The sequence below is a fragment of the Nansenia antarctica genome (genome assembly GCF_963989245.1).
Source record: "Nansenia antarctica genome assembly, chromosome: 18".
Classification (NCBI taxonomy): domain Eukaryota; kingdom Metazoa; phylum Chordata; class Actinopteri; order Argentiniformes; family Microstomatidae; genus Nansenia; species Nansenia antarctica.
In genome coordinates, this window is record NC_137691.1 from 4,422,434 (window position 1) to 4,448,883 (window position 26,450).

Here is a 26,450-nt window from a genome sequence, read left to right on the forward strand (position 1 = left end):
AGAGGCAGGGGGCTTGTTTGTGCAGCCCCACCGCCATGGGGATGACACTGTGCAGGTGTATCATGTGACAGGATCGTGTTGCTGTTTGTTTTCAACCAATTGAAGAGTTTTGACCCACTTCTCCCTGGTGTTGGACTCCTGCATTGTACTGCACTATTGGGCTCTAACAAAGCAACCATCAACAGTTCAACAGAATGCCCATAACTACAGAACAATAAGATTATAGAATAGATTAGAATAGACTTCATTGTCTTTTTTTATTGGCTGAAATTTGCCTTTGGCATCACCTTACATCACAACATACACATTAATACACATTATCATCACATCATACACATTAATACACATTATCATCACGTCATTCACATTAATACACATTATCATCACGTCATTCACATTAATACACATTATCATCACATCATCCACATTAAAACAGCCACGCACTGTACTGAGCTACTGTGCTATACACATACACAAGGAACATTATGCGCACAAATATTCACACCTCCTTGACACGTAGATTTTTTTTCTTTATAGCATTCTCCTCTTCACAAATTCCTTGTAGGAAAAAACACTCATGGCCATAACAAGCAGATTATTTGAACTACTAAGTTCTGACCCCCCCGCCGTCCACCCCCCACCCTACTTTAACAGTGACAGTGAATGGAGCGCTCGGCCTACACCTACAGCAGCAACGTTATTGCACCACCACAAGAGGGCATGACACTCTAATGAGAGACAATAGAAGTCGACACCAGATTTCTGTTGGATTCAGAACAGAATCAGAATCAGAACTATCTATTTCTACCCACTACCCACAATCACCTCATAGAACAGCGAATCACAGCTTGATTACTTCCCCCGAGGCGGTCAGGCTCATAAACAAGCCTACTGGAGACACGTGACGTTACCCACAATCTCGTAAATCACAAGAACAGTGAATCACACATGTAAGCTTTACAAGCTCATTCATGAACTTGTTGCCATAACCTCTCACCAATCACTCCACATCTACTGAGGGAGAGAGTGATCTCTTAGCTGTGGGCGGCTTAGCTGCGGCTCAGGAGGTAGAGCCGGCTTCTAATGACTGCGAGGTCGGCGGTTAGAACCCCGCCTGGCCGCATGTCGTCAGAGCAGGTGTCCTTGGGCGAGAGACGCTGAAACCCAAATTGCTCCCGATGACGCGAGGGACGGCGCCTTGCGTGGTAGCTTGCCGCCATTGGGTGTGTGTGTGAACGGGTGAGTGAGAGGCCGTTGTAACGCGCTTTGGAATAAGGCGCTATCTATGTCAGTCCATTTCTTAGCTAGGCCTGTCGATGTGTTCCACAGTATTTCTCGTATCTTTACAGGACATATCCTCCAAAGGCCATGATTTCATTTTCCCCGTCGAGCCTCTGAGAAGATCTGTACCCTTCCTCAAACCGCCTGTATCATGCCGTACGTACGCCATGTACTTAGAGCCAAAGATAATCTCACAAGTTACCACGTAAAACTCTCTGCACAATATCACATGATGATAAGCAACACAAATCATGCATCTGCTGTAGCCTAGCCAAAAATTCATCACAAGTTTTAGGGGCGTCAAGGGGCCCGGCAGTAAGAACCGTCTAAGAACATAGATTGCCTTACATGACACACATGTCTCTCTCCGTCATGTGAGACTAACATGCATACATGTGAGGAGGCGGACTCCACGTCAAGGGGACTTCATAGTTTCGCGTGACCTAGAAGGGGGGGTAGGCCTACGTGGGTATTTCTAGATTAACGGCCGACAGTACTTCAGAGGTGTCAGACTCCACTCCTGCTGGGATGTACCATGTGGTAAGCACTGGTTTTTGTTTCAACCTCTGCACGTAATGAGACAAGTACTGGGTTTACTGCATACTGCATTCCGTTGCCTGGTACTTGTGCAATACTCTGCAATGACAGTAAAGTTGAATCTAATAAAACATGTTTTAAAAAGATCGCTCTGCTTTGTTTGATGAGACTAAACGCTGTGACGGTTTGAATGACTTGACTTAAAGACAGAGAGAATATCCAGGTAATGGAATATACTGTGTAGATAAGGTATCTGCACTGATAATCAACATCACTTGGCATTAAGAATGTACTAGAAACTCCCTATTTGTTTTTATCTTTCACCGTCACTGCACTCCATTGAAACATTGACTCCACCTGACTCCACCTGACTCCACCTGTGGTCCTCTGTGGCTCAGTTGAGCGGTAGAGCGTTGGCGCTAACAACCCTTAGGTTGTGGGTTTGATTCCCCCGCTGGGACCATATATACAAAAAAGTATAAACTCACTGCAATGTAAGTCAGCTAAATGGCGTATATTATATTATAGTTCTAATGTTGCACTCCTCTTGGAGACACTGAGGCCCTCCGGGACCTGGAATAGCCAAGCATGGCCACCATCAGTGCTGAGTTGGTGGAAAGAGTTGGGGGTCCAACCGGTGACTTGTTTCTGCGCTCCATTGGGAGGCCATTAGTGCCATTAACACATAATACGACAACAAACACTTCCAGGGTGGCACAGCACTGCAGTGACAGCTGGTCATGATCATAGCCACCCTTTCAAAAAGCCACATTCAGTCACGTAGGCCTGCAGTATTCCCCTCCTGGAGCTGACCTTGAGATTACATTTGCTATCTGTTTCACTGACACATCTCACCGACGTTGGTAGGTACATTTGTTACATTACATACTTGTTTTTTTTATGAGCAACAAATAACAATGTCTCGTCTATCTCAGTAGTTTCGGGTTTCGTCGAGAACGTCCGTCTCCAAGCAGAAAGGTAGTTAAGCGATAAAGAGTACAACTCTCCAAGTGGCTGGGTGACAAAGTGATAAGGGAGCTTCTGAAGGTCGAGCGACGTAAACGATACTCCCAGTGGTCTTAGTAACCACAGGAGGAAACTTACTGATGAAGTCAAAGGAACGCAATTAGATTAACCACGGTGAAAGACGTTATAAAGACAAACTGACTGTCTCTCTCTCTCTCTCTCTCTCTCTCTCTCTCTCTCTCTCTCTCTCTCTCTCTCTCTCTCTCTCTCTCTCTCTCTCTCTCTCTCTCAGAGGGTGATGTAACCCCTCGTCCCCCCCCCTTTTTTTTCCTTTTCCTTGTTTTTCTTCAATCTATGGTTGTATATGTTCTGTTGTAAAGCGCTTTGAGTTGCATTTCATGTACGAAAGGCGCTATATAAATAAAGCTTTACTTACTTACTTACTTACTTACTTACTCTCTCTCTCTCTCTCTCCCTCTCCATTTCTCCCCCCCCCTCTCTCTCTCTTTCTCTGATTACAGGAGCGGAGTCAGGTATGTGGGTGTTCTGCGTTTACACAGACAGACTACTTGTGTTGGTCACCGTGGATACCAAAACATGCACCGGTAGAATGCTACAGTTCCATGATAAAAACAGCCAACGGGTCAACAGAGGCCTAGTAGGATTGGGAGACAAAAAAAACTAAACTACAAGGCAACCAATATGAAAGTAATCAATATCATGAAACTGCCTATTATGGAACGATGTCGTCAATTACAAGAATGAGCACGATACACAGATAATACACACTTTAAAAAGCGCTAGGAGAACAAGCCAGCACAACAACAACAACCGTATCGTGTGTTAGCGCCACAGGAGGGTGAGGAAGCCTCATCATTACACTCCAACAGAGTGACAGGAGCTACTCTCGGGGCTTCTCTTGGGGCGGGGGGGGGGGGGTGACTCTCGGGGGGGGGGCTTCTCTTGTGGGGGCTGAGAAGCTGTTCTACTTGAACTGGAAGAAGCCTGAGGGTTTAGTGGGAGCCGCCATCAGCATGTTAGCCTGGTTCTTGTGTGTGATGTGGATCTGTGGGACAACAGGGAGAAATGTTAGAGATGCTGATTATTATTATGGATGTACCAGCCAGGCAAGCCTAGTTTTGTCACAACTCAATTGGTCACATTTTCTGGTCACAGTCTTATAGGCATAAACCACAAAAATCGGGGGGGGGGGTGGTATTCCATAAAGGAAAATCCAGTTTTACTGTTGATAAGTCTTGCGAGACTTATAAAAATAAGCCTGGATTTTCCTTTAGCGACGTTGATGGAATACCCCCCAGGCTGTGGCGTATTGTGTAAGTTAGGGTTAGGGTTTGTGTGGTCACCAACACTTACAGTGCAGGGAGGCTGCATCCAGGGCTCACCATCGATCTGCATGGGCAAGGCTTTATGTGTCCTGCATGGGGGAGGGAGACAGAGTTTATGTTAACAGAGAGAGCAAAAAAACAGCATCCGCACACACAAGTTCTGCGCCCCGGGCCGATGTAAAAGTTGGATGGGGGGCGCATTATAAATTAACATAACATAACATAACAAGTCTGTGCAAAAAACGTAGTTTATTGCGCAAGCTTTCGGTCACATGTTAACAGAGAGTAAAATAAGGGAGTAATCAAAATCCTTAGATTGCGTGTGTGTGTGTGTGTGTGTGTGTGTGTGTGTGTGTGTGTGTGTGTGTGTGTGTGCGTGTGTGTGTGTGCATGTGTGGGTGCATGTGTGTCTGTGTGCGTCTGTATCTGTGTGTGCGTGTGGAGGAGGGCAGTATACTCAGGTGTAATCAGTCTACCTGATGGTGATCTGTGAGGTTTGGGCCAGTCTGTGTCCAGCACTCTTCAGCCCAGTGTAGATCTGACCCATCTCTATCGCCCCCCCCAACCCCACCACCTCCAAACGCCGATCACTCAGGTCTGGGGGAGGAAAGGAACACAATAACACACATTATGCATGTTACTTATATCTTATATAAATGGACTGACTTATATATGGCGCCTTATTCCAAAGCGCTTTACAACGGCCTCTCATTCACCCATTCACACACACATCGTCTAATTGAACCAGAACCCAAGAATTGTACTCTTTGTGTCCGTACATTGATAATAATAATAAGTAATAAAAGCTATTCTGATTCTGATTGTGAACTTAAAGGCATCTTGGACGCAGAGTCTGTGTGTGGTGTAAGTCCTACTGTCCTACCCTGCAAGCTGGTTTTCAGGACGTCCTGATCAGTGATGACCTCACATGGCTCCTCCTCTGACATGCCGTCCCTGTCAGCCTTCTTCGGCTCTCCCCATAGGTTGGAGCCGCCGTGCATGCTGGGTATGTTGAGGACAGCTATGCCCTCCAAAGACCAACTGCTGAGGTCCAGGGGAATCCCACAGCACTGGGAGACAGACAGACAGGCAGACAGACAGACAGGCAGACAGATAGGTAGGCAGGCAGAGACACAGACAGGCAGGCAGACAGGCAAGCAGATAGGTAGACAGGCAAGCAGATAGGTAGACAGACAGGCAGGCAGGCAGACAGACAGACAGACAGACAGACAGAAAGACAGGCGGGCAGACAGGCGGGCAGACAGACAGAGAGACAGACAGACAGGCAGACAGACAGACAGGCAGACAGGCAGATAGATAGATAGACAGGCAGGCAGGCAGGCAGACAGACAAGCAGGTAGGCAGACAGACAGACAGACAGACAGACAGACAGACAGGCAGGCAGGCAGGCAGGCAGGCAGCCAGACAGAACCATAAAGAGATCAACAGAGAGATCAACAGATAATATCCTCTATAATTAAAACCTGCTTTTCAACCACAAGAACTAGAATATCTGGATTTCAGATTCACCCCGACTCACCTCGATGGTGAGACACTCCTTCAGCTTCTTGCAAGAAGCAGAGATGGTTTCTGAGGTGGCGAACTCAAAATACCACAGTTTGTTTTTCATCCTTAACCACAAACAGACAAGCATAACGTTGCATCACTTTTTAATTGCTCATAAAACACCAAACAGAAACTCATAAAACGATCTACCGTAATATTCAAATTCCAACTCCACCCCTCCTCTCTGAAAACAAACCCTCCTCTCTTCCTGGTCCTGCCCTCTCACCTGCTGTTGAACTTCTGAGGGTGCTTCTCCCTCATGGAGTGGAAGCGGTGGGCGATAGACGCATCCTGCAGACACACACATCACAGTTATTTACATTAATACATTACATAAAAGTATTATTATTACTATTATATTTTATGTATTATTTATTTATTCCTTCTGCTTGTTTATAAAGCTCTCACTGGCACAGCACCAGAATATCTGAAAGATCTTTTGCTAGCATGTCAGCCCAATAGAGCTCTCAGGTCTTCTGATGCTGGTTTTCTCTGTGTACCACATGTACAAAAGAAGAGATTTGGTGAGGCTGCATTCTCATTTTATGCGCCCAAATTGTGGAATGAACTGCCAGTTTACATTAGAGATGCAACCTCAGCAAATATTGTCAAGTCAACACTAAAAACCCATCTTTTTAATATTGCCTTTAAATGACTAAATCATTAAATTATGATTATATAATGATTAAATGATTAAGGCACTTTGAGCTGCAACGTTTGCAGGAAAACTATTATTATTATAGTTATTATTACATTAGATTAGATTCAACTTTATTGTCATTGCAGAGTACAAGTACCAGACAACGAAACACAGTGTAGCATCTAACCAGAAGTGCAAATAGTGATATAAAACATGATATAAAAACATTAATGATAGTGATAGGTACAGTATGGCAAGTACGGTAGTTAGAGGTATATACAGTTATGAGCTATGTACAGTTAAGGTGTTACGGTAGCTATGTACAGTATGATAGGTACAGATGTATAAATAGTGACTATATCAAAGGAGGTATGTGCAATGTGTATTTTTTTATGCTGTATGTAAAGCACTTTGAATTGCCCCTGTTGTATGAAATGTGCTATGCAAATAAACGTGCCTTGCAACAATTTTTTTTTTGCAAATGTAGTATGTGCAAACAGCAGTAGTGCAAAGGGTAAACGAGTGTTCACATTGACCAGGGATGTGTGCAAACCAGCAGTAGTGCAAAGTCTAAATTGGATTGACCACAGCGGCTGGGGAGGGGGGGGTGGGGGATACTGAGAATCATTGTACCCCATGTGGAGGGGGGGGGGGGGACTGAGAGGTGATACACAGCTGATTAAAGATCAGACAGAAATAACCAGCCACACAGCCCAACCTGCCCTAGACCAAGCACCATGGACGTGAAACACCGTCAACAACAAAGTGCTCCTGAAAAAACGTCCACACTGCGGACACGAACATGTTTCTACTCTGATCCGAAGACCTTGAGGTTGCGTGACTCACCACGCCTATGGAGAAGTAGTTGTTGATGATCTCGTAGGGCACGGGGTCGCCCATCTCCTGGGGGTCGTCTGGGGTCACCTGGACGCTCCAGCGGTCCATGGGCACCAGCTCGCTGCCCTCCACCTCCTTCAGGATCTCCCTCAGATCTGACCCCTCGTACCCTTGTATGCGGGGGGCGGGGGGGGGGGGGGCACACACAACAGAAGACACAACAGACACAACAGAAGACACAACAGACACAACAGAAGACACAACAGACACAACAGACACAACAGAAGACACAACAGACACAACAGAAGACACAACAGACACAACAGAAGACACAACAGACACAACAGAAGACACAACAGACACAACAGACACAACAGAAGACACAACAGACACAACAGACACAACAGAAGAAGAAGAAGAAGAAGAAGAAAAAAGAAAACACTATGAATCAGAATCTATCGATACTGACGAACTGGTCCGTCTTGTCTATGCCGCTCATTATAGTCATTATGCTTCATAACTAGCAATTATGTTAGACAAAAGGTTGAATGATGAATGAAGGGATGTTGTTGACGTTTGAGTAAAGCCTTCACCTCCTCCCCAGCGAAGGCAGCGGGCCAGGTCGTTCCCCGTGCCCAGCGGGAGGACCGCCACCGGGGGGCGCACCAAGAGGTCAGCTCTGTCTGAAAACACACACACACACACACACACACACACACACACACACACATAACATTTACATTTACATTTACATTTTTGGCATTTAGCAGACGCTTTATTCCAAAGCGACTTACGATCAATACATTTGACTAAGCAAGTGAATCATCAATCCACCAGTCGTAGCAGGAAGAGTAATCTAGCTCTATTGGCATTGGCCTGTGGCTTAAGCTTGAATACTGTTTTACAAAGGGTTGTGTTGGGCACCACACCTATGGCGTCTAGAATCCAGCCCACGGTACCATCTCCTCCACACACCAAGATTCTGTAGTGTTGTAGGTTCCGGAAGAAATGGAGTCTGGGAACGACGAACACAGACATGAATGAATGATCCGTGTCCAAGAGAGCCAATATCAACATACTATACACACAGTCGATACTTGACAAGAAGTTGATCAAAATCTAAAACAAACATTTCCATCTTCCCTTAATGGATCTAGTTAGTAGTATCAAAGATTGCCATATTCAATTGTCAAACGTTGGATGTTAGCCTCAGATTGTGTGTGTCATTTAAACACAGTGACACAGACTGATGTGGTGTTTATTTATTTGGTCAAGGTGAACTGTACCCCTTGGACTAAAATGGAAAAGGGGGAGAGGGTTAGGAGGATCAGGGCGGGAGGGGAGGGGAGGGTTGTGGTAATGATGTTAACTCATTTGAAAAACCATTAAAAACTGTGAGCTGTACCCAGGGCTGGGTCCTCCGTTGGAGAGGTTGAAGACTTGTCGGGGGTTCAGTAGATACTGGAACTTCCGCAACACTCTGGAACACACATTCACATTCCGTCCCATTCAGACACATTAGCATTAGAAGCATTAGAATGTGACACATATATCATGATGTCTGTTGACACATATCATGATGTCTGTTCTACAGTTTTCTTACTTCGCTCCCTGCTTGCCTCCACTCTTTGGGTTCACAAACACGAGGAGAGGGTGAGTGTCTCGAATTGGAGCAATCTGCACAAAAGAAAGATGGGGAGGAAAAAAGATGCTTAAGTGTTGTAAACGCTTAAGTGCTTAAGGACATCACTCACCCACTTAATCTGTACCTCTCCCCACTGCCATCCGGGCGTAGGTACAGAACGCTAAGGTGCAAAAGGGCCCGCTTTGGCAAAAGCCTGATCCCCGCAGCCATTGTTGCCTTAAATAATAGACCGTTCTGAGTGTGGGTACTTGTGTATCTGTCATGTGTAGTACTGTCTATTGTTGTCTGTGTTATACGGTGTTGTATGTACATATGTATACTGTACAGTGGTGTGAAAATGAATTTCCCTCTGGGGACAATAAATCTAATCTAAAAGTGCTGTCTGGTCAACAAATGGTGTAGGGCCCAAATACATCTGAAATATGCTATTGCCTTATGAACCTGCTAGATCCCTAAGATCATCTGAGGCCTGTTAACAGTTCCTAGAGTGAGCAGCAAACCTGGTGAGGCAGCATTCACTCACTGTGCAGCAGAACACTGGAACCTGCTGTCACAACACATTAGGTCAGCCCCGTCGGTATCAACTTTTAAAAACATGCCGAAGACTTTTTTGTTCCGTTCGGCTTTTAATTTAGTGTGTTTTAAAGAGTTAGGCTAGGCTTTTTTAAACTGATTGATTTGTATATTTATTGTTTTTAAACCTGAACATTTTAAATTGTTACTGAAATCAGTATTTTCATTTTACTGAATTTTACACGACGACTCGTTTTATTTTTCACTTATTAATTGTTATTTAATCTCATGTGTTCATGTAAAGCACTATGAGTATACATTAAGGTGTGTGAATAATGATGTGCTATAGAAATAAATGTTCCTTTGTCTTTGCCTTTGCCTGTAGGCTACATTCATATCAGACTGATTTCACATGTTATCATTAGGGTGTGTGAAGTGGAAAGGGGCAGTAGGGCATGTTAACCTCGAGAACAGCCGTGCCTTTTTTACCTACTAAAAGAGCCGCCCTCTTCACAATGCTCAAGCTGCTATTTACACACAACGACCACTAGTTGGCCACTTGTAAATTAGCCTGCCTCCTATACAGAAAGACTAGCGTTATATTAGCTTATCCTGAAGTGATATTGAAAATGTAAGGATACTGGGTGGTAGAACGCACATATCTAGGAAAAGTCATGAAAGGAGGGTCCTGAAATTTGATCGAGTGCAAAGATAGAACATTTTTCTTTACTCACAGGGGTCAAAAGAACCCTCGTGGCTGATTAAGTGTGAAGGGGGCAGTAGGGCGTGTTAGGTGGATATTCCACAGTGCCCTTGTGACAGACAGCGAGAGGGCCGCACCTGCAGAATGTGTCCCTCCGCGGTGATGTTAAACAGGTTAGCGTCCTCCAGGGAACCGAGACCCCCGTCCTCCTAGGAGACAGACAGACAGACAGACAGAGAGAGTCAGGGAGCACAGGGAGCGACAGACAACACGTGGTATTAGTGAGCTGACAAAATCTGCTATCCGGCTGCTATTTTTAGCTCTCGGCTAAAAGCATTGTCTCTGCGTGATTAAAAAACAGTGTGACCTCGTTATGTAAGATACCGAGAACAGTGGGCTACCTTTGAGGTTGAGTATATGGCCCAGGGTGGTAGTATGTGGTCTCTTAGCAACCCACAGTCACATGCTGATGACCCGAAGGCGAGGCAGTCTTCGTGGCGCTAAAGAAAGACACAACAGACACTCACTCACAAAGAGGCCCCCTTCTCACGCACAAACACACACAAACACACGCACAAACAAACACACACACACACACACACGCAAGGCATACGCACACACACACGCACACGCAGACGCAGACACACACACACGCACACGCACGCAGACGCACGCGCACACACACACACGCACGCGCGCACACACACACACACAGATTCCTCACCATTTGGTGGCACCATGCACAACAGTTCCCTGTCATGGTCTTGATCTTCTTGTTGCAGATCTGACACTTACTAGAGTCACAGTCAGCCCTGATCCACACATGGGTCGGCACCTGGGACACAGAACCAGACACAGAGACACAGAGACACAGACACAGAACCAGAGACAGAGACACAGAGACACAGAGACACAGAACCAGACACAGACACAGAACCAGACACAGAAACAGAACCAGACACAGAGACAGAGACACAGGGACACAGACACAGAACCAGACTCAGAGACACAGAGACACAGAGACACAGAGAGACAGAGACACAAAGACACAGAGACACAGACAGACAGACACACAGACACAGAACCAGACACAGAGACACAGAGACACAGAGACACAGACACAGAACCAGACACAGAGACACAGAGACACAGAGACACAGACACAGAACCAGACTCAGAGACACAGAGACACAGAGACACAGAGACACAAAGACACAGAGACACAGACAGACAGACACACAGACACAGAACCAGACACAGAGACACAGAGACACAGAGACACAGACACAGAACCAGACACAGAGACACAGAGAGACACAGAGACACAGAGAGACAGAGACACAAAGACACAGAGACACAGAGACACAGAGAGACAGAGAGACAGAAACAGAACCAGAAAACAGAGAGACAGATACAGAGACAGAAACAGAGAGACAGAGACAGAGAGACAGAAACAGAACAAGACACAGAGACACAGACACAGAAACAGAACCAGACACAGAGACACAGAGACACAGACACAGAAACAACCAGACACAGAGACACAGAGACACAGACACAGAACCAGACACAGACACAGAGACACAGGGGACAGAGGGACGGAAAGTACGTCAAAGAGAAAGGGACAGAGAGGGGGGAAGAGAGAAGAAGACAGATGTTATGGACAGTCACTCATAAACTCCAGTCACTAAGGTAGGGGGGCCAATACAGGATTGTCTTTACGATTTCTGCCTACACTTAGGATGTTAATATGAAACATGGAAATGACCCTTCCTAAAAAAAATCTGAAAACATGTGAGATAATTGTGAGAAAGTTGTCTTACCCCAATCTCTTTTTTGGATTCCACAAAGGTGTGGGTGCATGGATCAGGGTTTTTGTTAGCACAGCGATCGTGGACAGTGCACTTGCAGACTGGAGCAAAAACAAGGCAATTCCCATTGCAACTGCAATTCACTTAAAACAATTATTTGATAATTGCATATTTTAGGCAGTACAGAAAATGATTTTCAGCAATGGGACACAGTAAACCCCCTGTCTGAGTCTATGAGACGGTACAAGCGTTCCTAATATACAGTACCAGTCAAAAGTTTGGACACACCTTCTCATTCAACGGTTTTTCTTTATTTATATAGTATTTTCTACATTGTCGATTAATACTGAAGACATACCGTAAAAACTATGAAAGAACACATGTGGAATTATGTAGAAAACAAAAAAGTGTTCAAGAAACCAGAACGTGTTTTATATTTTAGATTCTTCAAAGTAGCCACCTTTTGCTTTTCTTGCGGTTTTCTCCCACGTATTCTATAGGAGAGAATGCTGGGCGGTGTTCACAGTTTCCTTTTCCACTGACACACACACACACACACACACACACACACACACACACACACACTCACACACACACACACACACACACACACACACACACACACACACACACACACACACACCAAGCTGATTGAGACAATGCCAAGAGTGTGCAAAGCTGTCATCAAAGCTGAAGGTGGCTATATTTTTAGAATCTAAAATCTAAAAACATAGTCTGGTTTGTTTAACACTTTTCAGTTTACTACATAATTCCATAAGAGTGTTTTTTCATAGTTTTGATGTCTTCAGAATTCATCTACAATGTGTAAAATAATAATAATAAAGAAAACCATTGAATGAGAAGGTATGTCCAAACTTGTGAGTGGTACTGTACAGTAGGTCTCTGTCTGAGGCACATAGAGGTCGCCCCCTAGTGGCGGCAGGCAGCGCTGCTCACCCACGCAGCAGAGTCCCTGCTTCCGCAGGCCCAGTAGCATGCTCTGACACACACTGCAGTAGGTGGGCTTGTTGAAATGCTTCATTCTCCAGACATGCTGGCCCTCCTTCTCCGCCATCTGAGGGGAGAACCAGGATGTGTTTTGTTTAAATAGCCAGTTAGTCAAGTCAGTTAGACAAACAACACACCAAGTTAAACAAGTACAAGCGTATGTGTGCAGACTAGAGTCGTCATTCATGATCAAGTCAACCAAGCTCTAGTGTAGATGGATAGTGGGAGACATAGGGAGAATAAATTGCAGTATGATGACATTTAATCTAAGTGAATTAAGATACAGTACCTGTTAAAAGTTTGGACACACTTTCCCATTCAGTTGAATGGGGAAGTGTGTCCAAACTTTTGACTGGTACTGTACTGTATGTTGAAAAGTTGACCCATGTAGTACAGTACATGAAGTACACATGAATTGCGTTCCGTGTCATCGTGCTCTGCACAGCATTTTTTGCACTATTGAGGCCACTGTGAAATTACCACTTTACCAAAAGGCCACTTTATTTCCTTGTCGTTGTGGGATTACTTTTTTTGCTTATTATTACTGTATTATTACTGTGTTATTGTTGTTGTGTTTTTTCCCTGTATCTAGCAATGCTGCAATGTCAATGTTGAGGAACCAAAGCCAAACATTTTTACTCTTGTGTACCTGTGTAGAGTAAGATGTAATAAAAGCGAATTCTGATTCTGATTCTGAAAAGATGATGAGAGCATTGGTGTGTGCTGTAATGTGTTCTCGTTCAGTTTAGTTGTCTATACTTGTCTGATTAAAATGAATCAGTGGTGGCCTCGTGCCTAATGAGTTGGACTGAACAGGCTTCCTTCCGCAGCTTTGGCCTAGTGGATAGTGAGTTGGACTGGAGGTCAGAGTTCAAATCCCACCTGGGAACACCACCACTAGTGTGGCTCTGAGTAGGGCACTTAGCCCTAAGTTACTCCAGGGAAGACTGTAACCCTGTAATCTCTTCATTGTAAATCGCTTTGGATAAAAGTGTGGGTCTGCTAAATGGTGTAAATGTAACATGTTAAAAAAAAATGTGTGGGATAGTGGTGGCGTGGCTTAGGGGATAGTGAGTTCAAATCCCACCTGGGAACAGTGCCGTTATGTAAGGCACTTAGTTACTCCGGGGTGACTGTCCCTGTAATCTCTCATTGTAAAAAAAAAAATGCTTTGGACAAAATGTGTCTGCTAAGTGGATAAAATGCAGCCTGCTAAAAAAAAAAAAATACTTTTTTATAGGAGGTGACCCATGTCTGGCTGGTGCTTTCTGCCTCTGCCTGGATGAGTATTTGACCCAGCTCCGGGGCTGTTTAGACATGAACCTTCTGGAAGGTTCTTACCTTCAGTCCCAGTAGCACGAGCAGGGGTGCGTTGTTCAAGCCGCCCTTCACCCACTCCTCCAGGGTCACTGTCCCACTGCTGTCTGCATCGATCGCCGTCATCATGTCCTTCAGCACCTGGCCAATCAGATTAGATTAGATTAGATTAGATTCAACTTTATTGTCATTTCAATAGTACAGTAGAACAGTAGAACAGTAGTACACAATAGTACAAGTAGCAGACAACGAAATGCAGTTTAGCATCCAACCAGAAGTGCAAATAGTGATATAAAACATGACAGTGATAGTGATAGGTACAGTATGGCAAGTACAGTAGTTAGAGGTATATACAGTTATGAACTATGTACAGTTAAGGTAGCTATGTACAGTTAAGGTAGCTATGTACAGTTAAGGTAGCTATGTACAGTTATGAGCTATGTACAGTTAAGGTAGCTATGTACAGTTATGCTAGCTATGTATAGTTATGAGCTATGTACAGTTATGGTAGCTATGTACAGTTAAGGTATGTACAGTTAAGGTATGTACAGTTAAGGTAGATATGTACAGTTAAGGTAGCTATGTACAGTTAAGATAGCTATGTACAGTTACGGTAGATATGTACAGTTAAGGTAGCTATGTACAGTTAACGTAGCTATGTACAGTTAAGGTAGCTATGTACAGTTAATGTAGCTATGTACAGTTAATGTAGCTATGTACAGTTAAGGTAGCTATGTACAGTATGGTGTATACAGATGTATAAATAGAGGCTATATCAAAAATAGGTATGTACAAAGGTAGTACCGGTATTTGTCATTTGAGGTCACCATTAGAGGTCCAATCAGAGGTCACCATCAGGTTCCTGTCTCTAGCCCCTGACCAATCACAACACAGAACAGTGTCTCTGTTCTTTGACCATGTCGCACTCCAATAAAAATATATCCATCCTTCACAAAACCAGTCTATTTTTAAGTCCATTATTGCTGAGCCTCAATGGGAAGCTATTTACCAACATGATTTATAGATCCCCTCAAATTAACGATCAACGTCTTCGTTGAAGGTTTGTCTTCCAATTACTGACGTTGATTTAAATTAAATTTAGATAGATGAAACAGCCTTTCATTAGCTGAACATAAACTGTCATCTGTCATCTGTCACTTGTGTGTAATAATTGTTGTGTTATCGTGTCACCACATTTGATTGAAGGTCAGGCCGCATCTGGCGGTGTGGCAGCGTGTGCTGTAAACAGACTATTCACTGTCAGATCTTAACCAGGCAATGTTTTGATGCTATCGCTAGTCAACCATGCAAAGGCTGTATACCACACTCATTTGTGGAGACAATTTGCAGGAGACACAAACACACACCTATCTGATACAACCACACACATGTGTGACAGAGTCTGGTTAAAAAGTCCTCAAGTAGGACATGGTCATTTAAAAAAATGTTTCCGGATTATGATTGTAAGCTTTCAAATGATGTGTCATACATTGAAATCTGAAGTAGTTGAAGAAGATATACTTATTTGAAGGTTGGTACAGCTCAAACCAAATAGCGAAAAACACGCTCAGAATCAAAACACAGGCAAAACAGCTGCTAATAGCTCGCGCTAAAACGGAACATCGCTATGAACATCTAACTGCATGTTTAGCACATCACAACATGCTGATAGAACATCAATATGCTAAAACCACATAACTACACATAATTAGATGATCACACAGTCCTTGCTTTTGCACACGTCCTAAAATGTAAGTTTGTTTACAAGCCATGTATCACTCACCAGTAGCCTACGACAGACGAGACAGTGAATCCAATTCACTAATTATAAGTATTTAGTGATCCTAAAACTGTTGTTTGTTATATCAAGTGGACTCTTCAACACTTCAACTTTCGTAATATGCAAAAAAATGGAAAACACTTTTCTTTTCTTTCTTTTTTAAAGAAGCTTTTTGCTGATTTGGGGCGACTTGAGAATTGCCGACTTGCGGCCCTTTTCACCTGTCACCGTGTCACGTATGTATTGTATGTGAGCGGAGACAATAGGCCTTATTATATAAAACTGCTAACTACCGAATGTTTCAGTCATAATGCAAAAACAAACTGACTGTCTTGCAGTGCAACAATGCGTGTTTTGAATTGCAGAGCCTGTGTTAGGCAGAAAGAAACTCTTAAAAGGAACTATTTAATATTCCCATAGGTATGTATAGATATGTATAGGTATGTATAGATATGTATAGGTAATGTATAGGTATGTATATGTTACGGTACATGTGGGAAAACGGTACATGTGGGAAAACTAGGGTTAGGGTTAGGTGCTAGGGAGCTACGGTTAGGGTTAGGGTTAGGGGTAGGGGTAGGGTTAGGGATAGGATTAGGGTTAGGGTTAGACATGCCAGCACGTACCAAGTCGACGTAGCACCTAACCCTAACCCTAGTTTTCCCACATGTACCGTGTTCCCACATGTACCGTAACATATAGATATGTATAGGTATGTATAGGTATGTATAGGTATGTATAGATATGTATAGGTATGTATAGGTATGTATAGGTATGTATAGGTATGTATAGGTATGTATAGGTATGTATAGATACTGTATGTATAGGCAATGTATAGGTAGGTTTGCATTGATAACATTGTACAGGGAGTTTGTCTTACGGGTCTGAGTTCAGTCACATCCCAACCCAGGTAGTCTGCAGCACGCATCATCTGGGTGATAATGCGATCCACTTCCTGTTAAAGACAAAATAAATAGATTCCATGCTTTCACAACCTTACCTCTTAAAAAATAAATACAAGTCATACAGTGTGTTCCATTTCTCTAAGTTAGCAGTAGCTTACGGAGCTGTCCAGGAGTCCATTGCCATCCTTGTCATAAAGTTTGAAAGTAACTGAAAGCAGATAAAGATAAAACAACAAAAAAATCATTATTGCGTTGATCAATAACAAACCCTTCACTGTATTTGTCTCTCCTCTACCAGCCAATTGGAAATCAGATAAACAATCACAGAATAAATATCATCACACAGACAAACTCAATAAGTGGAAAGACAGGTCTCACATTCCAGCTTGTCCCGTGGTTGACCCTCCTCCAGCACAGAGAAGTAACACGACAGGTCTTTGAGAAAGACCTCGCCTGAGAGACACAACATGGAGGTTACTCAGACAGACTTTAAAATATATATATATATATATATATATGGTTTATTGTATTTTTATACACAAAATGACAACAGTGTTAAAGCACTTCTGAATGACATTATTGTCATATTACAGAAAAAACAACAACAATAACAGCATACAATACATAGCAACTGCAACACAAACACAACACAAACACAACTCAGACAGACCTTTGACCCCAACAAGAGAGGCAGAGACCAGGGGGGTATTCCATCAACATTGCTAAAGGAAAATCCAGGCTTATTTTTGATAACTCTCGCGAGGATTTTCCAAGCAATGTTGATGGAATACCCTGCTGTATTTATCAATGTAAACAACAAAGTGCTGGGCTATACATTACAGATGGGTTTTAAATGAAGTATATACAGTAGACTGCGGTAGTTTTATAGATACTATACTATATTTAGATTTAGAAAAGTTTGAATAGAGAGATTCACCTCCTTTGGGTGGAACGCTCCTCATAGACCCATCGGATTCAGTGTTCTGGAAGTAACGGAACAGACGCTGACCGAAGTCCACAGGGAAGTCCTCCACCTCCAGGTAGGTCTTGAGGAAATGATGGAAGCCGACCACGTTGATGCACTAAGAATCAAGGTGAAACAGGATGTCACAGACCACATAAGGAGATAGGGGGGAGAGAGAGAGAGAGAAATACAGAGGGTTACAGAAGGCATGTCACATTGAGGTGTTGACTGAACAAATTGTGTGTGGTGGTGGTGGTGGGATGGATCCTCTCTTCAGCTCACCTCTCCAAACCTGTGTTGGAACAGCCGGCCACCGGCTTGGAACTCCTTCATCACATCTTTCACCCTCAAACTGCTGTCTGAAAAGGGTTCAACAGAAGACCTCAGAATCAGAATCAGAATCAGAATCGGTTTTATTTACATCCCAATGTACACAAGTACCACAAGAGTAGAATTATTTGGCTTAGTGTTCTTCAACATTGGCATTCCAGCAAGATACAAAATCACAATAATAAGAGTCGAGTAAAATGATAACATAGAAAGAAAGAAAATAATAGAGTGAAAGTAAGTAGTAATAATAAAGTCATAAAAAAGTTATGAAGTGATCAGGTGATGGTAAAGTCTTACTACAGCGGAACCAGTCGTACTACAGTGGAATCAATAGTGCAAAATGCTGTGCAAACTCCACTATGATGACATGCAAAAAAACAATACAAACACACTACAAAGACAGGCTAGAGAAATGGATGTTGTGACACTCACATTCCATATACTGCTGAAGCTGAATGAAGTCCACAGGACTCAGTTCCTTCCTGTCTGCGTCTGTAGGTGGGTCCATAGCAACCAACTCACTCACACTGGAGACAACGGAGACCGGGCAGAGAGAGAGAGGAAAGTGACCGAATGTGAGTGGTGAGAGATGACAACGGGAGGTGAGTACGGCACTAGTCCACTTGTGAGCCTTGAACTAGAGTATGTTGGCAATCCTGGGGAGAGGGGGAGGAGCTGCTGTCAGAGAGTGTTTGGCTGATGTCATCCACTCGCTATGAGAGATGACGTCTCCAGTAACAGGTTTGTCCCCATTCATCCATACCCCATGTTTAGGCCACAAATACCACAAGTACCACAGATTCAGTTATTTAGGTATACCAATTATTTTCATACTTCCTCATGCCCTAAAACTACCCTCAAAGCCACACTGTTTTCAGATCAAGTACTGTAGTTTACTAATGTACCACTGTACCCCTGCTGTACCCCTATTAATGCCCATACCAGAAGTACCAGAGATTTGCTGTTTAGGTATACCAATCATTTTCATACTTCCACATGCCCTAAAACTACCCTCAAAGCCACACTGTTTTCAGATCAAGTGCTGTAGTTGATCTGAGTGGTTTTAGCTCTGGTCTCATATTCAGGCGCAGGCATACAGTGCCATGGCTCAGCTGGTCCAGTCAGTGTTTGGGGTTAGCCTGAGTGCCAATTAACGCAGTCCCTTCCTGAGGGCGCTAGTCTAGAGTTTCCAGTAAACATCCCCATTTGTTCATGAGTCCTGCATGACTCTCATCACTTGAGGAAAAGGACTCTTGTATTCTTCTTAATTCTTCTTAATAGGCACTTAGAATAATTATATTCTAAGTGCCTATTTATATCTTTATATATTTTTACAGTATTATTACAGTATTATAACGCCACTGACCTCATGTCTTTTAACTTGCTTTTATAGTTTTTATCTTTTTAAGATTGTTGTCTTTATTTGCACTTATGACACCACGGACATCATTGTCTCTTAGCTTGTTTTATAGTATTTTCGCTTTTAAATTTGTCTAGTGTGTAATATTTGTCGTTTTTTTCTGTTTTTGCACCTTCAGAAGAACCACTACAATTTCATTGTATAGGCAACTGTACAAGGACAATAAAGTCTATTCTATTCTATTCTTACTAAGCACTTTGATCTATCTGACTGCCTGAGGCCTTACTGTATGTGGAAACTTTAAAGGAAAATATAATAAGGGGTTAATCAAAACAGAACGCACACTGCTGCTCACCTGAAAACAACACTCCACCAACGAAAAGGTCACTTAATAAGTAGAAGCAAGTTTCCATTGGTTGGTGTTTTTCTTTTTAATTGACAATGTCATTGAGGTCACATGATAGCTCTCGCTTTGTTTTGAATAATATGATTTCTTGCCTGAGGGAGAAAACCCTTTGTGAAGAACTTTTGAGGTACTTTAACTTACAATTCGGGCAGGGGAAAGTTGGTTTGTGGAAATGTGTGTACTATAGTGACTAAGAATACAGCATCTGTTTGTCATAGCCTGCAAAGAATGCAATGTCTAAATTGCCTTCCCTCCACCTCTCCTTCCATTCACTTACACTTAAGGGAAAACTGGGAGACTATGACAAAATATACATCATCCTCCATGTTGCTTTTTTCTTGTCCTACTATGTGTCAAAGTCATCTCAGATGAAAGAAAGGACTTGGGGGAGTGGATGCTGACTCCTTCACAGCCTCAGAGATGCTGAGACCAAAAGGCTTTTGGTAGGAAAACAAGAAAGTGTACTGTTTATTAAAGCCATAAAGACAGGGTCATAAAAACAGAACAGACATTGATAACACTAACAGGATTATCAAATATATACGCAATTGTTTTTGGTATTATTAAATAGCAGGTCCTGATGAGGAGGCTACAGTGGAAATGGTAGGGAAAACAGGTCCAACTTCAGAGCACCATACATAACATTGAGACCAAACGTTGCGTTACTTACAACACCTAGCATTTAAATCTATTTTAATTCAATATTAAAAGTCAGGATTCAAATGTAAATGCTTAACTACATCACTCTATATTGAATATAGATATTTTAGTCTCGGATTAGAGGTGCACTGACAGAGACGCACTGACCGTTGAAACATCAACAGATTACAGTGAACCATCTCAGGATTTACCTTGCTGTCTGTCTGTCTCGCTGTCTGTCGCTCGGAGGGGTCTTGGTTCAAGCGGACCAGATAAATGCGATGTCCGCTAACAGCAGCAGGCTGGAAAACATTTCATTTAGTTGAAGGCTTTAGAGTAGTAAAGCCGGTTATCAATAGACCGTATATGGCACAATTGAGCAAGTGCATTAGAGCATTATAAGGGATTTAGGAGTGTGTGTGTGGGGGTGGGGGGTGGGGGTGGGGGAGTAGCACCGCCTTGCACTTAGTGACAGACACGGAAGTAGGAAAGTAGCACATTCCATCATTGTACGGTACTGAAGGTAAATATCCTATATATACACGAAATGGACAACTATCTTACTTTATTTGAAAACAATGCATGTTAAAAAAACAATTTAACTAATTGCAAAATATATATATAAAATAAAAAATATATTTTAAAAAAGTCAACATATTTCAACTTCAACCATCAAGTGCAGTGGGTGTGGCATTCAATTGAACTTCATTTAAAGGAATAGTGTGTTTCATGATGATTTCCTGGGTTCAACTGTTCAATGACACACTATTGGGATACTGAGCCCAGAGGCCCATCACTTTGTATATGATTACAATTGATCCTTGCTCTGACTGACTCTTTCCATTTAAGAAATCGGTTATTCCAAATCCTTTTAATATCTCTAACCCAATGAGGCTTCACATGCTAAACATATCTCATGGAATGAATCTCACGTAAGTCCGTATAATTTCATTATACTGTGAACCATTTGGGGCAGCAGACCATCACACGGCTCACACATCATTTCCGCTCCCATCACACGGCTATTCAACATGTCTTTTGAGCTGTCTGTCTTTCCTCCTGACTGGAAACCCGCGCTGGTCTTTCCCCTCTTTAAAGGTGGCTCTAGCTCCGACCCCAACTGCTACAGGCCCATCTCCATCTTGCCGTGCCTGGCCAAGGTCCTGGAGAAGCTGGCTCACAAACAGCTCAGCCACTTCATGGCCTCAAACAACATCCTGTCCAACATGCAGTCTGGGTTCCGGCCTGGCCACGGGTGCATCACAGCTACCTTGAAAGTTCTGGATGACATTGTCACTTCCTTGGACTCCAAGCAGGTCCGCATCGCTGCCTTTATCGACCTAGCTAAGGCCTTTGATTCTGTCAACCATTCCATCCTTCTACAGAGGCTCTCCAACATTGGTCTCTCGACAAACTCCTGCAACTGGTTTGCCAGCTATCTAACTGACCGAGTTCAGCAAGTGAAGACTGAAAACATCTTGTCAGACCATCTCACCATCTCTAAAGGGGTGCCTCAAGGCTCCATCTTGGGACCAACGTTGTTCTCAATCTACATCAATGATATATCAAAAGATGCTGGCAAATCCCAGATCCATCTTTATGCTGACGACACCATCTTGTATTGTGCAGGCCCTTCACTCCACTCTGCGGCTTCCACTCTACAACTCAGCCTCACCTCCATTGAGCAGTCTTTTCATCGCCTCCACCTTCTCCTCAACACCAAAAAAACAAAGTGCATTCTTTTCGACCGGAGACCTGGTGCCAGCAGCCCCCCTAAGATCTTCTGTGTTGACGGTTCCGAGCTGGAGTTTGTCTCTTGTTACAAATACCTTGGCCTTTGGCTGGACTCATCCCTTTCCTTCACCACCCACATAAAGCACCTGCAGACAAAAGTCAAAGCTCGCCTAAGCTTTTTATACCGGAACAAGGCCTCTTTCACCCGTGCAGCCAAACATACCCTTGTCAAGATGACCATCCTGCCCATATTCGACTATGGCGATACCATCTATAGGATGGCATCTCAGTCTGCCCTCAGGAAACTCGACACACTCCATCACTCCGCCCTTCGTTTTGCCACTGGTGCGCCTTTCACAACTCACCACTGTGACCTGTACACCCTTGTAGACTGGACATCTCTTCACAGCAGACGGCTCTGTCACTGGCTTCATCTTATCTACAGAACCATACTTTGCAAAACACCTTTCTACCTCTCATCCCTTCTGCACTTCTCTCACCGCCCCGTCATCGTTCTAAGATCCAGTGATCTTGTCCGACTCACCATCCCCAAGCCCTTACAGAACACCCTCAAACTCACCGCCCTCACCTCACTCACTGCTTTCAAACCAATCCTGCATCGAACCATAGTCGATCAATGCACCTGCTGATCACCGTCTCTCACCCATCCCATAACCCATCACTGCCTCATTTTAAGTACCCCTGCTCCACTCCCCCCGCTATCTCTCACCTCCGCTCTTCCTCACCCCTACCTCCTCCTTCTCTCTCCCCTCTCTCTGACTGTTAGTATTTTAATGCATCTGTATTTGCCAGTGTTTTATTGTTGTAAATTATTTAACCTTGTTATATTTAAATAAATACAAATAAATAAATCACAATCACCAGTGTTGAGCAAGCCTTCACATCCAACTGTTCTGTGTCTTTTATTACTCGTTAAACTTGGCCTTTATGAAGATAATAGATTATAGTCAATAGCGTTAAAAACGGATGGCGCATAGCCATTGGCTTTTACCTTCTCCAATTAATTCCACATCACTTAGTTACGTCCAAGGTTTTGGATTCCATTTATTCTTTCAGGTGGGTAAATTTCACATAAGAGTTTATAGTTTGTCATTAACGTTTACGATGAGTGGTTGTAAAATTACACCTGTCAAAACATGTAGAAGGGAGTCAGATGTAACGTTTGTTTGTTTGTCTGACTCCAGTGTGTTTTGTAGTTGACATTTTCTTTGTGTTTATTTGTTTTCTAACGGCTAAAGATGATGTAGACGCCTAGCTACGTCTTTAAAAACACTTGTGTGGGAACGATAGAGAGGTAACAAGAAACTTCACACACCAAAGCGCCAGAAATTCTCAATTAATTTTAATGAAACCATAAATCTCACAAACGTACTGACAAAGATTGACATGGATAGATACATAAATGAAGTGCGTCAGCATAATATGGTATAATTCATATTTGTTAGTGATAATATTTACAATAAATCTTACATGTACAATAAATGCGTAATTCTTCCCCTACTACTGTTGGTATCATTAACATGTCAGGAGGGTGTAATAACACACACACACAACCATTTACACAACTAGTGCAAACCAGTGAGCAACAGAGGCAGAGTGTGCAGCAATGCTCATAAACGTTGCCCAAAGATCTAGGATCAGCTTGACTTCCCCAAATACTATAGGGGCGAAATGCATAACTGGCCATAGATCAGTCTCTAGGGTTAACTTCATTCCCATCCTCATGGAACACCCAATGTCCCATGAAAATACAAGTTCATGACCACAGATACTACAGTACTGCAAATCCAGCTGTGTTCTACTCCTACATCATGAATCTGAACAGTACAGGTTTGAGTTCTTCTTGCCTCCAGGAATGACAAGAGGGGGAAACTTGATCTCCATCAATCATTTTGAATCGTAATATTTGATCAATATGTTTTAGCTGCTCACCTTTTTTTTAGGTACGCTATTTAACAACTGTCCAAGAACAGAGACTTCAGGGCTCTCTTATGGAAGCAGTGGCTGCACAAATGACAAAGCTACATAAAGTCATGAACAAAGGAAAGATCTGGAAAAACTCAAGTCTGGTGGTGAGTGCTGTGTTGCTGTGGTGTTGCTGTCTCTGCTGTTCGATAAGCTAAATCATTCATTTTCACTAAGCCAACACGTTATATGAAAGTTTTAAAATGTAAAGTCTCACAAAAAAAGAAAGAAAATGTACAGTAGTTGAATAACTCTTTGGAACCGAGAGAGGAAATGTAGTGTTGTGTGTGTGTGTTTGAGATTCATTCATAGCATGCTGAACACAGTCCAGTGTGTGAATACTGTTTCCGACATCTTCAAAAAGTAAAATCGTTACATCAAACAGGGCTGAATCAATCGATTGCTGGCCCCTTTTTGTTATTTTGAACGCAGCCCTGCGGGACGTGAGTTTTAGTCCCAATCAGTATCAAGGCACATCACTGACAGAGCGGACAGAGAGCCAGCCATGCAGGACTTTCAGCAGGCAGTGAATTAAGGCTGTTTCAGATTCATCGCTCACTCAGCTTTTATGAGGAGTCTAGACCTTGGTTTAGCTTTAACAGCTTCCTCTGAGTTTAAAGGAAATGTTGTGTGTGTTTGTGTTTGTGTGTGAGAGAGAGAGAGAGAGAGAGAGAGAGAGAGAGAGAGAGAGAGAGAGAGAGAGAGAGAGAGAGAGAGAGAGAGAGAAGTTGCACATAGTTGGGGGTCATTCTAACCAGTCAGTTGTGGGGTGATCGACAATCACTTTCCTTAAATGACAGAAAGCAAATAGAACTGACCACAACAACAACAGTAGTGAGTGTTTAGACTTCTGTGTTTACCTCTTTGAAAGTGAAATCAATCAGTAAGTGATTATAAAAGACCAAAGGGGGTCATTAGGGGGGGGGGTGATTAATGTGTATAAATGGCAGAAAAACAGGGAAGCAGATTTCTCAGATGACCTAAACGGGCATGATAGACCATCTTTAGCTCATTGGTTGGAGAAAGAAAAACACCATCACAACAAGCCTTGATAGTAGAGTGGAGTCGGGGTTACAAATCACCAAATCCATAGAAACAAAGTACATGTATAACATCTGAACATCTGAATATTAGGACGTGTGTTAGTGACATGGTATTCTCTTTTGACAATGACTGAGGTAAACCCCAATCAAATAACTTAACAAAAACATACTTTTGGTGATTATTTTCACACACTTCCTGTGAATAAATGGTTTGGTAGCCTCTGAGAACCTTTTGTTTTCTTCTTCAGACAATTGGACCCACTTCTAACGAACTACTGTATATACATAACATCATAAAAAGCCCAGGGGACTAAATGCCTCAGGTAATCAAGAAGATAAAACACAGCAACAAATGTACAAAAAATAAGGCATTAAACTCAAGTCTATTGAGTAGAAACAACAAAAAAACTAACAAAAAAAGCATAAGTATTTAGCAGAGCACAGAGGTCTGTCATCAGAGAAGGGCCATGATGATATTGGTATACAGTCATGTGAAAAAGATAGGAGGACATCCCATGAAACCTTTTGTCTTGCTGAAAGAATTCTGCATGGAGGAGTGGGAAACACATTCTCCCAGTCGATGTCAGAGACTGGGAGACAGTCATAGGAAATGTCTAATTGAGGTTATTTCAGCCAAACGGGGCTGCTATTAGGGCATAGGGTGTCTTACCTTTTCTCCCCTCAGTAGGAATTGGTATCTTTGTTAATTTGTTGTTAAATAAATGATAAAGTAACATTTTCATTGTTTTTGGTTGAATTAAATCACCTTTATCTCTAGATATCGTTTGAAAGAAGATCAAATACTGATATCCATATTTCTTAAAAAAACAACTCAATATTTCATGGGGTGTCCTAATTATTTCACATGACTGTAGCTAGTCATTATGGGAAATGTAGTTGTCGTTGCTCCAAACCAAGGGGGGTATTCCATCAACGTTGCTAAAGGAAAATCCAGGCTTATTTTTGATCGCAAGACTTATCAAAATAAGCCCATAAGTCGTCGCGAAACTTATCAAAAGCCCTGTGTCGGGAAAATAGTGTGCACAACCAAAAGACTTGGCTAAAACAATGGCAGCATGCGTTCCTTCTCGTGGACATAATATAACGTAATATCCGACCGTTGTCGCCCACAA

General features: G+C 42.9%; 1 protein-coding gene across 1 annotated transcript; it reads right to left on the reverse strand.

The window, feature by feature from the left end:
• Positions 1-3,769: 3,769 nt before the first annotated feature.
• dgkab (diacylglycerol kinase, alpha b) lies at positions 3,770-18,917 on the reverse strand (the record flags this gene model as incomplete). The annotated part of the gene is made up of 24 exons (XM_080548522.1): positions 3,770-3,850; positions 4,159-4,219; positions 4,607-4,727; positions 5,014-5,200; positions 5,671-5,761; positions 5,923-5,987; positions 7,183-7,343; positions 7,767-7,856; positions 8,103-8,188; positions 8,579-8,653; positions 8,777-8,850; positions 10,172-10,243; positions 10,436-10,534; positions 10,759-10,869; positions 11,858-11,946; positions 12,803-12,920; positions 14,195-14,311; positions 16,831-16,905; positions 17,014-17,063; positions 17,234-17,308; positions 17,793-17,937; positions 18,102-18,178; positions 18,582-18,676; positions 18,913-18,917. 24 exons carry the CDS (start codon positions 18,915-18,917, stop codon positions 3,770-3,772), a joined length of 2,220 nt encoding a protein of 739 aa, XP_080404648.1.
• Positions 18,918-26,450: the final 7,533 nt, after the last annotated feature.